The sequence below is a fragment of the Podarcis gaigeae genome (assembly GCF_964106915.1).
Source record: "Podarcis gaigeae genome assembly, chromosome: 15".
NCBI classification, from domain to species: Eukaryota; Metazoa; Chordata; class Lepidosauria; order Squamata; family Lacertidae; genus Podarcis; species Podarcis gaigeae.
This window is the reverse complement of record NC_139692.1, coordinates 23808627-23824949: the sequence shown is the minus strand read 5'-3', so window position 1 is coordinate 23824949 and position 16323 is coordinate 23808627. Positions and strand designations below refer to the sequence as shown.

Sequence of the window (16323 nt, the reverse complement as noted above, 5' to 3'; positions counted from 1 at the left end):
CCGCGGAGATTCGAACCGCTGACCATGCAATCAGCAAGTCCTAGGCACTGAGGTTTTACCCACAGCGCCACCCGCGTCCTATGTCCTTCAGGTAGCAGTTCTCAAATTGTAATGTGAGTTCCCCCAGCCATCCAAGAGAGGCAACAAAACATTTGGAAGATGGTGTGATGTTCCAGAGAGAGAGAAGATCCTGCAGAAGGGAGTCCCAAGGTGTTTACTTGAGGGCAGCTAGATCCCCACCCCAATACAGTTCCTCCTGAGAGGGAGAGAATGTCAATAGGTCTTGTTGTTCCCAAGCAGAGCTGCTCTCTATGCATTTGAAGTGTGCAGAGGTCAAAAGCCCTATGCATCAGCCACTTGGGTTGGGGGGCAACTGAAAAGCAAACACCCTACTCTACAACTTTAAAAGAAAAAAATATGGGTGTGGGGAATGGAGGCAGTGTGCATCCCTTGAACTTGTAATGGAATCTACCAGACGGTAGATTCTGAAGACGAAGATTGGTCTGACTGGATCTGTGGAGTCCACTTTGACATTTCAGTAGTGGAGGAGGAGTTTGGATTTGATATCCTGCTTTATCACTACCCCAAGGAGTTTCATAGCGGCTAACAATCTCCTTTCCCTTCCTCCCCCACAACAAACACTCTGTGAGGTGAGTGAGGCTGAGAGACTTCAGAGAAGCGTGACTGGCCCAAGGTCACCCAGCAGCTGCATGTGGAGGAGCGGGGAAGCAAACCCGGTTCACCAGATTATGAATCCACCGCTCTTAACCACTACACCACGCTGTGCAGATTCCTCCTCTATTCCCAGTGAACTAATGTCTGCTCTGATGGCATTGGATGTCTCCCAATAAAAAAAGTAAAACACTGTGATAGAAACAAACTCACCTTTGGCATCAAAACACTGTGAGAGCCAGTATTTTCCAAACACAACGTCCATCCTTTCGCCATGTCGGCAAACGAAAAGGCACCTCTTCTGTGGCCCAGGTGAGTTGGCGATCCTTAAGGGCTGAGGATGAGGTTAAAAAAGCAACACCTTCGTATAATAAATAACCAGCCTTCCTTTCCCCCCTTCTGGTGTTTCAGCCTGCCTTGGAGGCAGGTAAAGGTGCAGATGAACCTTACCTGCATGCTCTGGCAGAAGATTGTGAGGGGCCCAGTATCCCCTGGTCCTTGGTCTTCCTGCAACCTTCGATCCATCACTCCGTCAGTGAACATCAGGAGGGAGGGGGATGAAGTGGCGTTCAGAATGGAATATGACCTGCCAAAACAGGCACAGGTGGTTTGTGGATGCTGACGCACATTTCATTTATTTAATGGTGTACAGCCCACTTTCCCCCATAATAAAGTATGTACAAGGCATCTTACAAAAGGACTGGGCAGGCTCTGAGTGAGATGATCAGCCAGGATTTCTGGGTTGCAGTTTACTAATTTCTTTTTTTTTTTCTTCCTTTGGAAATATTTTTTATTAAATATTTTCTTGAATTACAAAAGAATGTGCAATGTCTCTTTCTCTCTCTCTTTTTGAGTTCATAGAGTCTCTGAGTTATGTTCAACGTTAGACAATTCTCTATCTAGTACAGGATTGAAGGGAAAGAGAGGTGGGAGGAGAGAGTGGCTGGTAAATTTACATATTATTTTTCCTTTTTTCAAAATTGGTTTATGTGTGAAGTTTTTGTGGCAGCGTCACTTGAGCAGGTTCTCTTTCTATTCATTCGCTGGTTTACATTGGCAGTGAGAGAAGACCCATTTAAATGAATGAACCATCGTTAGATAGGTGCATGAATGTCAAAGGACTGAATCTGACTAGGGAGATATAAATAAATATAGTAATCATAATCATAGTCAATAATTGATGCCCGAACCGAAAATGACTTGTTTCTCCCTCATCCGTGAGTCAGCTTGAGCTTCCCCACCACCACGCTGTGACCTTCTAGTGGCAGATTCATCCACAATAAAAGCCCTTGCCACCCATGCAAGCAGGATCAGACCTCTTACCCATGGAACACCCATGTGCCGCACTCGTCTGCTTTGGTGATGTAATTCTCAGGCAGCAGCCCAGAGCACCCTGTCGCCAGTGAAGTGCCGTAAATCCAGCCTTCGCTGGTGGTTACTTGCTCCACGGGAGACATGAAGATGAAGTCCCCCGGGACCAGCTCCAGCTCGTCATCGTTCTGTGGGGTGTATGGATAGATCACCTGGAGGGTCTGCAAGGGGTGGAGAAGGAGAAAGCCTTAAGCCAACGGTGAATGAGCAGAAGAACATCAGAAACTGCCTTGTGGCAAGTCATTGGTCTATCCAGCTCAGATTGCCCACAATGCCTAGAAGTGGACCTCCAGATTTTCAGAAAGGGGACATCTGCAGCCTGACCTGGAGATGTTCAGGACTGAACTAGGGGACCTTGTTTATGAAGAGCACGTGCTAAGCAATGGCTCCTCCCCAACCAACCAACCAAAAATAAATCTCTTTCCCCAGTAGCAACTGCCCTCCCTACCCTAGTGCTCCTACATCTTATGTGGATAGGCACTGGGTTGAGACAGAACAGACCTCGTGATCTGGATTAAACCCTTGGAGCCACAACTTGCCTGTGCCTACTTTATATTAAAGCAAACATGGATTCTCCTGCAAGAACAACTCCCACTCCAAGAGCCCACCCTCGCTGCATGTTTGGAATCAAATGCAGCAACCGCCTTCATTTCCCCTAAGGGGAACAAGGAGTCCCACGCTTACCTCATGATTGGCAAATCTAATATCCCGGGAGAATATTGCAGCCACCCAGTCGCAGCCCAGCTTGACGTCTATGCTCTGAGCTAACTTCTCGAGCGTCGGCAAGTGGCTGGCTTGGAAGTGATAGGCCAGGGTGACGTGGAGCTGCTTCTTGTGGGGTTCCACGTGGACATCTGCAAATTGGAAATCTGTGGTCAGTTGGGAGCCACTGGGACGATGGGTGAATTGGATATCAGCCAGGATAGCCTAGCTCAGAGCTGGTGAGTCGGGTGCTTCTGGGATGTTTTTGTTGTCTTTTCAACACCTAGTGAAGACATTCCTTATATTTTTAATATAAAAAATAAGCCTTGTAAGAGATGATTAAGGCCCCATCTGCACTATGCATTTAGCACAATATCATGCCCCCTCAAAGACAGTCATGGCTACCCCACAAGGAATCCTGGGAAGTGTTATCTGCTGGGAGTTTTCTGGAAACTTCCATTCCCCTCACAAACCTGAGAGGCCAGATTCCTACTCGGCCATGAAGTTCAGGGGGTGACTTTGGGCTACTGACTGCTTCTCAGTCTACCCCCACCTCACAGGGTAGTTGTGGGGATTCAATAGATAAATAAAAATCTCTCTACACAGAGGACTATGGGAATGGTAATTCTGTGTGCAATTCACCAGCATTTTAGCGCAAATCTCTCCTAATGTACACATTTGCACATCCCACTCCCCCCCCCAGCATACACATTTTGCAAAGCAATTTTCCCTAATAGTGAATATGAAATACAAAAATGCATTCTAATATATATATATATATATATGCATTTTAATGTATATTTTAGCCTGTGCATTTCTGGATGCATGGCTTGACTGAAGAGCTGCGTTGCAAAATTTCAGAGATGTGCAAATTCCAAAGCACGGCTGAGTTTCGGTCTGCCTGTTGTTTCCGAAGGTGCAAATGAGAGAACTTTGCCTTTTAATGCAAACTGAACGGCCCTTCTCCCCCATCTTTTGCCCATCAACGAAAGGGTTTTGTTTACAGGCATCTTGAGACACTGAGAGGATGCAGGAAGCACCAGCACTGCAAGCACAGAACAAACACGCATCTGTCAGAAAGGTTAAAGAACTGCCGAAATGTCAGCTTCCTTCTCAGGAGATAATGAATCAGAGGAAGTATAGATTCTGTTTTTCTTTTGAAGCAATGAGAGTGGGAGGGCTGAGGCAGAACACAGTGGGGCACCTCTCTCTTAGCTCAAGAACGAAAGTTCAGATCTCCAGGAGCTCAAAAAAGAAAAAAGAAAAGAAAAGGAAAAAGGGTCTGTTCTCTCGGGACTGTCTCCTGATATTTTGCATCGCAAAGTGTTGGAAAATAGGAGCCACACAAGGCACACCCAGAGACTGGAAGCCCCATTGTACAATCTGTTTATTTTTTGGATTGTGAATATTATTTATTTTTGTGTAGCTGAAGCAATTACAGAAATGAAAAAAAAAACCCCCCGCCAAAAAATACAGTGCATAAAACAGAATATATATATATTAAACAGTTAAAATATCTTGTGCTCCTACATAATCTCAGCACATGCAGAAACGTCACTGCATGTAAACCACCCTAGGCAATCTACAGTGCAAATGAACTACCAGAAGTGGAGGAAGTGGGGGGGTGGATCTAGCAGAGGGCTCCAGCAAGTGAGCTGAACTGCATATTGAAAACATGGTGAAGGTGGGAATAATGGCAAACTGGTCATATGTCAGAAAGATAAAAAGTCATTTACTTGTGTTATGAAGGGCATATTATACAGCATGGAGTCTGGAGCCTCTGTAACTAAAAGACTGCCCCCCACTACAAGAAGCTGCCCTCCACCAGGTGTCCTTGCACTGCACCTTCAGAAAGTTCGGCAAGCACTTCCAAAGACAGGGCCTTTTTTGTGGTGGCATTCTGGTGGTCAGACTTTATTCCAATAAGTCACCTGGCACCACGGATCTCTCGGCACCAGCGTTGCTACAGTGTTCTGAGACAGCATGAGGACAGCAGCAAAGTCAGGATAGTGTAGCAGACATACCATTGAGAGCACTGGTATATTGCTGTCAGCAGGCCAGGTCTGCAGTTCCACCCCTCCCTACCAGCCACTCTTGCAACAAACTGAGTTTAAAGACCTGGATATGTAAAACATTTCAGCTCGGTGCAGAAAGATCGTAAGTGTGAGCAAACAGCTTACAGAATAAAAATGTTCTATGAGTGGGTGCCAACACAGAAAAGGCCCCGCTCTCTGTTCACTACTCATCTGCTCTTAACAGATGGGTGGACCCAGGAGAGATGTCTCACCGAGTGATCTTAGAAGCAGGTGGTGGGAAACTTTAGTCTTCCAGATGTTGCTGAACTACAACTCCCATCAGCCCCAGCAACTATGCTTAATGGCCAGGGGTGGTGGGAATTGTAGTTCAGGACTTCTGGAGGGTTAAAAGTGCCCCACACCAGTCTTAAGAGCATGGAGAGGTTCATATGGGAGCAATAAGTCCTTGAGATACCTTGACCCCAAACTTTATAGGGGCTTTCCCAACTTTGTAAACTACTCTGGGAGGCTTTTAAAATCATAAATGCAAAGAAGTCTAAAAGGTGGAACAGAAACATCTTGCATTAAAAAAATAAAAGATAAAATATAATAGTTAAAGAAGTTGCATCCTGTCCTGAGCACCCACCGGCTTTAGAAGTGGCTTCCATAGCAAAGTCCGCGGCAAATTTCTTGAGGACCTCGGCGCTGTCCTCCTTGACAAAGAGCCCAATGAAGTTGGACGAGGTGTAGAGCTCCAGGGGCAAAGGGACGGGGAACTTGCACCGCCACCGGGTCACAGTAGCATGGAGAGCTTCACAGAGTGCCTCGACTTTGCTGTCTTCGCACTGCCAAGAGACTGTGGTCAGTTTAGAGGCCATGATCCGATGTACCATGAGCACTGGAAATGTGTACCTTTTAAACCCCCAAATCAGTTGGGTTGTCCCAAGATTCTGCAGCCCAAGGGTAGCCAACACAGTTTCCTCCAGATGTTGTTGGACTAGGGCTTCTGTTACACTTGCCTTATTCCCCCACATGTCTTTCAGTTAGCAACCCACTCACTGCATCGCCACGGCATGCAAACCAAAATGCAGTGGTCTACCAGGTGAAGTTTCCATAGCTGTTACTTTCATACCGACACCCAGACGTGCATGAGCACAAAACCAAAAAAAAGTATAAAGTTCAGAGACCTTTATCTAGGTTGTGTTTTTCAATATTTCCTGTAGGTGGAAGATAATTAAGAGATGCACAGAGAAGCCAGTCTTACTCGCCCTGCCCATTTCTTATAGAGATGAAAAGTGTCCTTTCTTGGTGGAAAGTCAGGGAAATCTATTCAGATGGCAGCTCAGTGTGGACACTCCATGGACTAACCAATTGCTGTCGCAAGCAACTGGAGTCTTCAAAAGTTGAATGTTCCACTTTGGCCAAGAACTGCCAGCTACTTTGTAAACTGGACAGTAGCATCATTTCAGAAAGCCTGCCTTAAGCAGTTTGGTACAACTTATAGTAGCTATAAGAACATAAGGAGAGCCTGCTGGATCAGGCATGGGGCCCATCTAGTCCACCGTCCTGTTCTCATAGTGGCCAAGCAGATGCCTGTGAGAAACCCTCAAGAAGACGCAGGGACACCCTGCAAAGAAATCGGGAGGAATACTCATTGTTGTATAACCTCCTTGGGAAGATCAAAGGCTCAGGGAAGACCAGGCATGGTCTAACCTCCTCAGAAGCTTTGTGTAAGTCAGTGAGGACGAGTGCTCCACAAACAGGACATCTGGAAGTACTTTGGCCAACAGATCAATGCAGGCTGAGTGGCTTCATCCCTTCACAGCATCACGGGTCAGTTTCGCCCTTAGAATTCAACCAGATGCAGAAGAGGATGGAGACAGCAAAGAAGGGGAAAGGACCAACTCACCATAAAGAACTGGCAGAGCGTGATGTGGGGGAAGATATTGTGAGCTTTGTTCTTCCCGCACAGCTGCTTCGACTGCTGCCAGAAGTCGGAGAGCTTCTGCGCTAAGGGGCCAGTGGGACGCAGGTAGAGGACGTACTCTCGAGGCAGGGGGTCATCGAGAAAGGGGTCGCATACGTGTGAAAACAGCCTGTAAGGGAAAACAGGGGAAAATGAACAGCCGTTGCGAGAGGAGAAGAGAACAAACAAGTCTGGCAAATGAATGCAGTCAGAAAAGATGACCAATACAGAGTCCGTAATGCAAAAAATATCAGTTGGGAGCGAGAAAGAAACAGTCAAGAATCTAAGAGTCTTGCATGCATTCCTGGGAAGAAAGTAGGATGCTTTATGCAAGGTCAGACTAAGGATCCATTTAAAGGGAAAGCTGTCTGCGGACAAACACTGGCTTCCTTGGCCTGAAAAGCGAGATGAGCACCGCAACCCCACAGTCGCCTTTGACTGGACTTCACTGTCCAGGGGTTCCTTACCTTTTAAAAAATAATAATATATGGATCCATTTACTTTAGTTTTGGCCACAGTGGCTTGCTGCAATGACTCTCCAGGATGTCAGTCATGTAAGTTAGCAAAAGCTTTATGGGAAATGATGTATAATGAGTTGAAAAAAATGCTGAAGATAACTTTTGTGATAAAACCAAAAGCTTTTCTTCTAGGTATAACCAGTGGAGAGGTACCCAATGAACAGAAAAAACTGTTTATGTACACTACCACAGCTGTCTGAATGATTTATGCCCAAAGATGGAAAGAACAAAAAGTTCCAACAAAAGAGGATTGGCAACTAAAATTGATGGAGTACATAGAAATGACAAAGCTTACCGGAAGAATAAGAAATCAAGATGAGAGACTTTTTAAAAGCAGAATGGGGAAAATTTATTGATTATTTGAAGATACATTATAAACAAATTAAAATGTTAGCAGGGTTGATATAAACATGTGCGTTAAGAGATAATTAAAGGGGAAGACGAAGGAAAATTAGTAAATAGGTTTGAATTGGATATGCAGTAACAAAAAGATATAAATTAAATAACCACAGAAAGGAGGGGAGGGAAGTTGTGGGAAATGCAAATTAAATTTGTAAAGGTTCTGTTTTTCTCGTTAAACGTGGTAAAATGTGAAAATGAAAAATAAAATTAATTTTTTTGAAAGGATTTCAGGCAGGGAATTAAACCTGGGACCTTCAGCCTGCAAAGGAAATGCTCAACCACTGAGCTCCAGCCCTTCATAGAGCACCAGAGCTCTCCAGTTTCTTTGTCCTGAGGACAGCTCTTGGTGATATTTCAGAAGTTCTCCTTGCCAGCTTTCTAGAACAGATTTCAGGGGGTGCAGTGGGAAATGTGGTGGTGGTTCAGGAGCTCTGGGTTGTGGGTGAAAATCTCCCATACCCAGATGGAAGCTCTGCCCACGGCTGTTTGGTTGCAGCTCTTGATGTGGGGGCAGGCCAGGCGCCTCCATGTATGGAAACAGCATTCCAATTGCCACGACTGACAGCGCTGCAGTGCAATGGCACCACACCATATGCTCTCCAGTGTCCCTGTTTACAAGGGACAGGACTGCCCCTCCCCTAGTTTCTGGAACATGTCCCTAGGAAAACGCCATCTCCTAGTCTGTTCCTCCTTTTTGCCCTTGTGAAATGCCTTGTGAAAACCTGGTTACAGTGAGATCTAGGCTGCATCAACAGAAGTATACTGTCCAGATCGAGGGACGTAATGGGACTACTCTATTCTGCCTTGGTCAGGCCCACACCTGGAGGGCTGTGTCCAGTTCTGGGCACCACAAATTAAGAAGGATATTGACAAGCTGGAACGTGTGCAGAGGAGGGTGACCAAGTTTGCACCGGGAGCTGCTGTAGTTCAGCAGCAGAGCATGCAGGGCACTCCAGGATCAACCCCCAGCATCGCCAGGCAGGATGGGGTGGGGGAAAAGAAAACAAAAAGGGCCCCTTCTGGAGACACTGGATAACTGCTGATGGTCAGTGTGGGCAATGATGAAGCCCACAGTCTGATACAAGGCATCTTAAAGGTAAAGGGACCCCTGACCATTAGGTCCAGTCATGGCTGACTCTGGGGTTGTGGCACTCATCTCGCTTGATCGGCCAAGGGAGCCGGCGTACAGCTTCCGGGTCATGTGGCAAGCATGACGAAGCCAGTTCTGGCGAACAAGAGCAGTGCATGGAAATGCTGTTTACCTTCCCGCCAGAGTGGTACCTATTTATCTACTTGCACTTTGACGTGCTTTCGAACTGCTAGGTGGGCAGGAGCAGGGACCGAGCAACGGGAGCTCACCCCGTCACAGGGATTTGAACCGCCGACCTTCTGATCGGCAAGCAGTAGGCTCTGTGGTTTAACCCACAGTGCCACCCACGTCCCTTGATGTGCACTCCTATTCCACGTACTTTCTCCTGATACGGATATCAAAAATTAAATTTTGCAAGAGTGTAGAAGGTCATAATTCATACCAACCAGTCACAAGCCGCCTGGACGCTTCGGCCTCCTGTAGACGCCAGAGCTTTCTGCCTGCAGGAAAGGAAGGAAGGAAAGAAAGAAAGACCCGCTGTCAGCGCTCTCGGCTAGCACTAGATGGCAATCGCAGGGTGAAGTTGCTGCCGTTCCTTTGAACAAGTTAGCAACGGCTAGGGGTGAAAGTTTGCCACCCTGATCCATTTCTTGCACCGAGATTCTCCCTCGGATTATTTAAAATTTACCACCTTCAACCTATTTTCATTCCCCGATAAAGCAGAAGGGGGAAAAAAAGACATTTACGCTGCTTTCAACGGAATGTCCACTCTCCCTTGGAAACTTTCGCTTGCACTGAGATTCCTGACTGATTAACTGGGGAAGGCGAGTCCAGAAAGACTGAGAAACAGCTCATGTAGCTGCAGTTTAATGGCAGCACAGAGTTTTCGCTGGCTGGACTGTCACAACGCCAGCAACTCTTACGGGAGGGGTAAGGGTAAAAAGGCAGCAGCGGGTGGCATGTGGAGAACTCTGAGACCAATTTCCAGCTTCCCAATTATTTTCCAGCTGCTGACTTTCTCTAAAAACAAAAATGGCCTTTGTTTTTGTTTTTTGTTTTTTTGCAGTCAGCACCGCAGGCTGTTTCAGAACTATTTTGCTGGCTGGTAATAGCAGCCATTTACTCTTTTATAGAGTCTCGCCTGAAGCCTGAACTACTTGGTTGATTTATAAGCCCAACTTTCCTTGAAGGAGCTCAAGGTGGTGTGCGTTGTCATATTCCAACCACCGCCCCTGCAATTTGTATCCTTGCAAGAGTGAAACAAATATCTCAAATTCCTGCTCAGCCATAGGTGGCCTTAGGACCAACACTCTCTCAGCCTAAGCTAGATCACAGGGTTGTTGTAAAGTTAAAATGAGACAAAGGCAATAACTGCACATACTGCCTCAGCACTGAGCTTCTTGGAGGAATTGGAGAATATAAAAAGTATAACAACAAAGAAGCAAACAGCCCCAAACACTTGCAGCTCTGTGTATGTGTATTTCCGTCAAGAATGAAAATGGAAAGGAATTAATCTTCCCTTGCTCTCTTTATCACAGTCCTGATCTAAATCTAAATCAAACCCCCAGCTTCTATTTAATTTAAGGAAGAAAAAACTGCAGAAGATCACGGATTGAATTCAAGTAGGTTCTACTCAGAGTAGGTTCACTGAAATTAATGAACCCACCACACATGGTACTTCTATTTTGCATCTAGTTGGGTTCTCAGTGACGGCACAGGCACCGTGGTGCAAACACAAAGGCAACATTCACACCACACATTTAAAGTGCTATGACGCCACTTTAAGCAGGTATGGCTTCCCCCCAAAAAATCCTGAGAAGTGTAGTTTGTTCAGGATCCTGACAGCTGTTAGGAGACCCCTCCCCATCCCCCACCCCACCCCATTCCAGAGCTGCAATTCTCCAAGTGGTTTAAGAGTCAAATACCTCTTCCCAGGCAACTCTGGGTGTTGTAGCTCTGTGATGGTAGCAGGGGTCTCCTAAGAACTTTCAGCACCCTTAACACAACTACAGCTCCCTGGGTGATTTGGGGGAAGCTGTGACTGTTCAAAGTGTTATCATACTGCTTGAAATTTATGGTGAGAAGGTGGGCAATCTCTCTTTCTCTCCAAAGAGAGATGCAGCACACCCCCTCTAAGATTTGCAAGATATAGGCCTCTTCTTACCCTCCACACTGACGTCCTTTGCATTTATTTATTCATAAGATCTTTCCATATCTCCACACACACACCCTTTTTTATAGCTTGCACATATGTAAGGCAAACCCCACCCACTCTCTCCAGCAAACAATGTTCCCTCTCTCTCAAGTTATCTGTGGCATTGAGCATCTATTTGCATTAAAAAGTTATTTCCGCCAAAGACCTTCCTGGCTTTAGCATATGCCAGTAATAGCATCACTAGGAGCAAACTAAGGGGAGTCAGGTAGGAGTTGGCTGGTTATTCTTTTTGACAGCCACCAGCCACTAACTGGCTCCCTCCAGTCTCCCAGCACTGAGTGGTACATGACAGAGCAGGAAAGACCTGCCACAGTTTTTGCTGACTCACTCCATTGAAAAAGAGAAAATTCCTTAGGGAAACCCTGCCTTGTGTTCCCTGCTTTCCAGAGCAGTGGGAACATGCGATGGGTAGCAGTTTACAAAGCCTGCTTTCTTGCCAGGAAACACTATGGGAGCTAGGTAGCGCCTATTATTATTGTTTATTAAATTTATATTGCACTCTTCCTCTGAGGATCACAGGGCCGTTCACTGTATGAAACCACAAAAATACATAACAATACAAACCAACCAATAATCCCCACCCCTCACCGAAACCACACAAAGTGTAAAAGGCCATAAATTGCTTAAGTAACCAAAGGTCTGCGAGAAGAGGATTTTTTTTCTTTTTGCCTGGCACCTAAAGATATGTAATGAGATCTTTTCTAATACCTGCATCGTTATCAGATACCCAGACTCTTGTTTAGGCTTTTTTTGCCTTCAAAATAGTAGACACACATACACAAAACAGCAGATACATGAAGATACAGTCATGGTTCCCCTCCCCTCCCCATAATTCTGGGAGCTGCTGTTTTGTTGGGGCGCTGAGAGTTCCTAAGAGACTCTTGCTCCCCTCCCAGAGTGGTTTTGACATTCAATTCCTCTTACAGGGAACTCTGGAAGGGGAATGGGGGTCTCTCCTAAAAGCTCTCAGCACCCTTAACAAACTACAACTCCTAAACTCTTTGCAGGAAACCATGGCTGTTTAAAGTAGCAACATAGTTCTTTAAATGCATGGTGTGAATGTGGCCACTCTCTGTTTTTAATTTTCTTAACATTGAATACAGTGGTACCTTGGGTTACAGACGCTTCAGTTTACAGACTCCTCTAACCCAGAAATAATACCTCAGGTTAAGAACTTTGCTTCAGGATGAGAACAGAAATCGTGCTCCAGCGGTGTGGTGGTAGCGGGAGGCCCCATTAGCTAAAGTGGTGCTTCAGGTTAAGAATCGACCTCCGGAACAAATTAAGTTCTTTACCAGAGGTACCACTGTATATCAAACCATTTCATACACCAGGTTTGCTTTTGCTGGTTTGGAATAATTTATTTTATTTTCAGCTCAATCTTTCCCCCCATCACTTCTTTGGTATGTTGGGAGTTAAGGGATACAGGAAACACTGACTCCTTGCTCAACAAAAGCTGTAATGCAGTTCGCATCATTGATATGAGAGAGAGAGAGAGAGAGAGAGAGAGAGAGAGAGAGAGAGAGAGAAATGGCTTCACTTGAGGCTTCTTGACCCTAACCAATACTTGGGTGGGAGGCAACCTGCATACTCTGATCTCCCTGGAGCAAGGCACACCCACAAACTCTCTGGCATTGGGCACCTCCCATTCCTTGCAAACCCACTTGCTCCTAAGGCAGGTGCCAGACGCTTCCAGCTCTCTGCATAAACCTCCAATGGAAAAAGCACATCCCCCTCGCACTATGTAATGTTCACGGCCACATAAAGGTTTTAGCTTCCCATACAGTCCATTATGGAGAGTAGGCAGTAACCGCAAAGGATGTCCATTCAATACAGAGGTGCATGTCAATAAATGTGAAGGTATAATGGCGACATTTCCATTTACTTGAGAGGAAGCTATTGCAATAGGAAATGAGGCATTAGCTCTTAAGAAAAGCAACCAGACTGAATAGCTTCTCTGAATAAGTGGCATGACTCTTTACTGGAATGGTTATTAGTCTATTAGAATAACATGAATGAATGTGTGTGTGTATACACATAGAGACATGCACACATACATAAGTACGCAAAGTTGTAGAATTTCTCATGTTATTTCCCCTAATGGATGCACACTTTCCCTTTTATATATGCATTATTATATACATATTTTGTTTGGAGAACTGCATTTCCAAATCTGGAGAAGTAGCACATTTTGAAGGATAACTTCTTTTTGGGCTATATATTGCCTGGGTTGGGGGGAGGACGTGAAGTCCTCCAAATGTTGATAGACTACAACTCCCATCATTCCTTCCATGCTGACTGGGTCTGATAGAAGTTGGAGTCCAAAATATCTGGAAGGCATCAGGTTGGGGAAAGCCAGAGGAGACTAACTTAGTTAATAACTAAAGCAATAAAAACATAAGAAGAGCCCTGCTGGATAAAGCAAATTAAGTAGTTAACCAGATGCCTTTGGAAGCAGTGAGCAAAAGAGCCCTCTGCCCTCCTGTGTTTTCCGGCAACTGGTATTGAGAAGAATTACTCCATCTGCCTCAATCTGTGGTGGAAAAACATAGCTATTGTGACTGGAGAACCCACTCATGGTTTTTAATTCCATGGATTTGTCTAATCAACTTAAGTTTCAATAGGTCTAATCTAAGCACGACTGAATCTGGATCCAACCTGCTATGTGTGGTGGTGGATGCCTTTTTAATTTTTGTTTGCATTTTATTGTTTTCAAATATCCATAAAGAAAACAACAACAACCAACTCTCCCACCCGCCCCTAACAGAAGCACCGAGTTTCAGCACACCAATCATTTCAAGTCATTCCGTGAAATAAAACTACTGTTCCACAAGTCACCATGTGCCGCCGGAGGCCTATAAGAACATAAGCAGAGCCTGCTGGATCAGGCCAATGGCCCATCTAGTTCTGCATCCTGTTCTCACTGTGGCCAACCGGATGCATTTGGAAAACGCACAAGCACGATTCAAGCACAAGAGCTCTTTCCCCTCCTACTGTTTCCAGCAACTGGTATTAAGAAACATTGCTTCCTCCGACCACGGAGGCAGAGTATAGCCCTCACGACTAGCAGCCACTGATAGCTTTCTCCTCCATGAGTTTGTCTAATCCTCTTTTAAAGCCACCCAGTTTGGTGTTCCTCACTGGTTCCTGCAGGAGTGAATTCCATAGTTTAACTGCCTTCTTGTTTCTGTCCTGAATTTGCCGACGTTAAGCTTCATTGGGTGTATTCTATCATGTCACCTTTTACTCGCCTTTTCTCTAAATGAGAAAGCCCCAAATGTGACAAGCTTTCCTCATAAGCGTGTCATTCCAGCCCCTTTATCACTTTGGTTGCCCTTTTCTGAACATTTTCAAATTCTATGGTAACCTATAGGTAAAGGTAAAGGGACCCCTGACCATTAGGTTCAGTCATGACTGACTCTGGGGTTGCGGTGCTCATCTCGCTTTACTGGCCATGGGAGCCGGCGTACAGCTTCCGGGTCATGTGGCCAGCATGACTAAGTCTCTTCTGGTGAACCAGAGCAGTGCACAGAAATGCTGTTTACCTTCCCACCAGAGCGGTAGCTATTAATCTACTTGCACTTTGACGTGCTTTTGAACTGCTAGGTTGGCAGGAGCAGGGACCGAGCAACGGGAGCTCACCCCGTCGTGGGGATTTGAACCACCGACCTTCTGATTGGCAAGCACTAGGCTCTGTGGTTTAACCCACAGCGCCACCCGCATCCCATGGTTGCCTATAGTCATGTTCTATTGATGCTGCATATAAAATAAAGTTACGCCAAGCTGAATGAGAAGCATTAGATCTCTTGCCCAGTTCTCAGGAACATGCGTTGTCAACTTGTCCCCTGATACTAAATCCCAGAGTTGTGAAATACAGACTTCAAATAGATCTGGATGTAAAGTCCTCCAAATTTTTGCACTGGTAAGCCTTGCCACAGTCATTAGCTAAGCAATAAGATCTTTACGAGAAAGGTCTTGAGCAATAGCTGTGTGGTACAATAAAAGTTTGGGGCCTGAGTGTGCTTTGCAGGCACTCACCCCAGCATATCAAAAACCCTTGTCCATGGTTCTGTAGATGCTGCCAGCCTGTACGAAACTGGCTTGTACATGAGGCACTGTAAACATCACATGACATACTGGAGGCAGTAAGGAGGATTGCCCCAAAGGCATTCCTATGCATCTCTGGACCATGTCCAAACATAGCAGCCAGTGTGGTGTAGTGGTTAGGATGTTGGACTAGGATCTGGGAGACAAAGGTTCAAATCCCTGCTTGGCCATGAAGCTCAATGGGTGACCTTGAGTCAGTCAATGCCAATCAGCCTATCCTACACCACAGGGTTGTTGTGGGAATTAAACAAGGAGGGAGAGAACCATATACAGTGGTACCTCGGGTTAAGAACTTAATTCGTTCCAGAGGTCCGTTCTTAACCTGAAACTGTTCTTAACCTGAGGTGCCACTTTAGCTAATGGGGCCTCCCGCTGCTGCCGTGCCGCCGGAGCACGATTTCTGTTCTCATTCTGAAGCAAAGTTCTTAACCCGAGGTACTATTTCTGGGTTAGCGGAGTCTGTAACCTGAAGCGTCTGTAACCTGAAGCGTCTGTAACCCGAGGTACTACTGTATGCCACCTTGAGCTCCTTGGAGGAAAAGGTGGCATATACATACAACAAAGAAATCAATAAATAAACAATCTGCAAAAGGCTGTGTGTCTACAGTAGGACACACTCTAGAAACTGCATTTAATGGTGTTGTGGTTTGCCTTATGATGGAAGGTACCTGAGTTCCCTACTCAATTGAAAACAATTGGGTGACCTGGGGTAGTTTCCCCCTCTCCCCCTCTATTTCAGCCTAGCTTAGGATCTACTGAAGAATAGAAGAACAGCCCCATACACTGCCTTGGAGGAAAAGTGCAATAAATTAGGCTTTGTTCCTAGGGTATGGTCTGAAGACGCATGGGGTGGTATTGCACAAGGATTTCTGTTTGCACAATGGGACCATCTCCTCCCCCTCTGCGCAACCTGTATCCTCCCCTACAACTGCTCCAGAAGGCTGGGGAACAGATTTAGAGGGCGCATGGAAGGAGGAAGAGGGGGAGAATGTTCCATTGTGCAAGCAGAACTCCTTATGCTGACAGAACAGTCATGTGCCACTACAATGCCTGCAATCCATGATGTCACAACTTTGCTGCAGTTAAGCTGGTCTGGGGTTTAGTAGGTGCCTGGGTGGAAGACCATGTGGTGCTGCTTTGAAGATAGGTGGGACAGACCATGGAAGTGGAATGGGGAAGTGTTTCCTCTTGCAGCTTTCAGAGGCTACTGCCCTCTTTCTATCTTTTTAAAAAATATTTTTTAAAACAAGATTGGCAAATACAGC

General features: G+C 45.7%; 1 protein-coding gene across 1 annotated transcript in view; it reads right to left on the bottom strand.

The window, feature by feature from the left end:
• Nucleotides 1-16323, bottom strand: part of UBASH3B (ubiquitin associated and SH3 domain containing B) — a 73915-nt gene that overhangs the window by 16409 nt on the left and 41183 nt on the right. Inside the window, exons 2-8 of the mRNA XM_083714007.1 lie at nt 9183-9236; nt 6670-6856; nt 5407-5605; nt 2728-2897; nt 1996-2204; nt 1123-1258; nt 886-1006 (exon numbers count right to left, since the gene is read on the bottom strand). Coding sequence (XP_083570133.1) covers nt 886-1006; nt 1123-1258; nt 1996-2204; nt 2728-2897; nt 5407-5605; nt 6670-6856; nt 9183-9236 — 1076 coding nt within the window. The remainder of the gene's footprint in view (nt 1-885; nt 1007-1122; nt 1259-1995; nt 2205-2727; nt 2898-5406; nt 5606-6669; nt 6857-9182; nt 9237-16323) is intronic.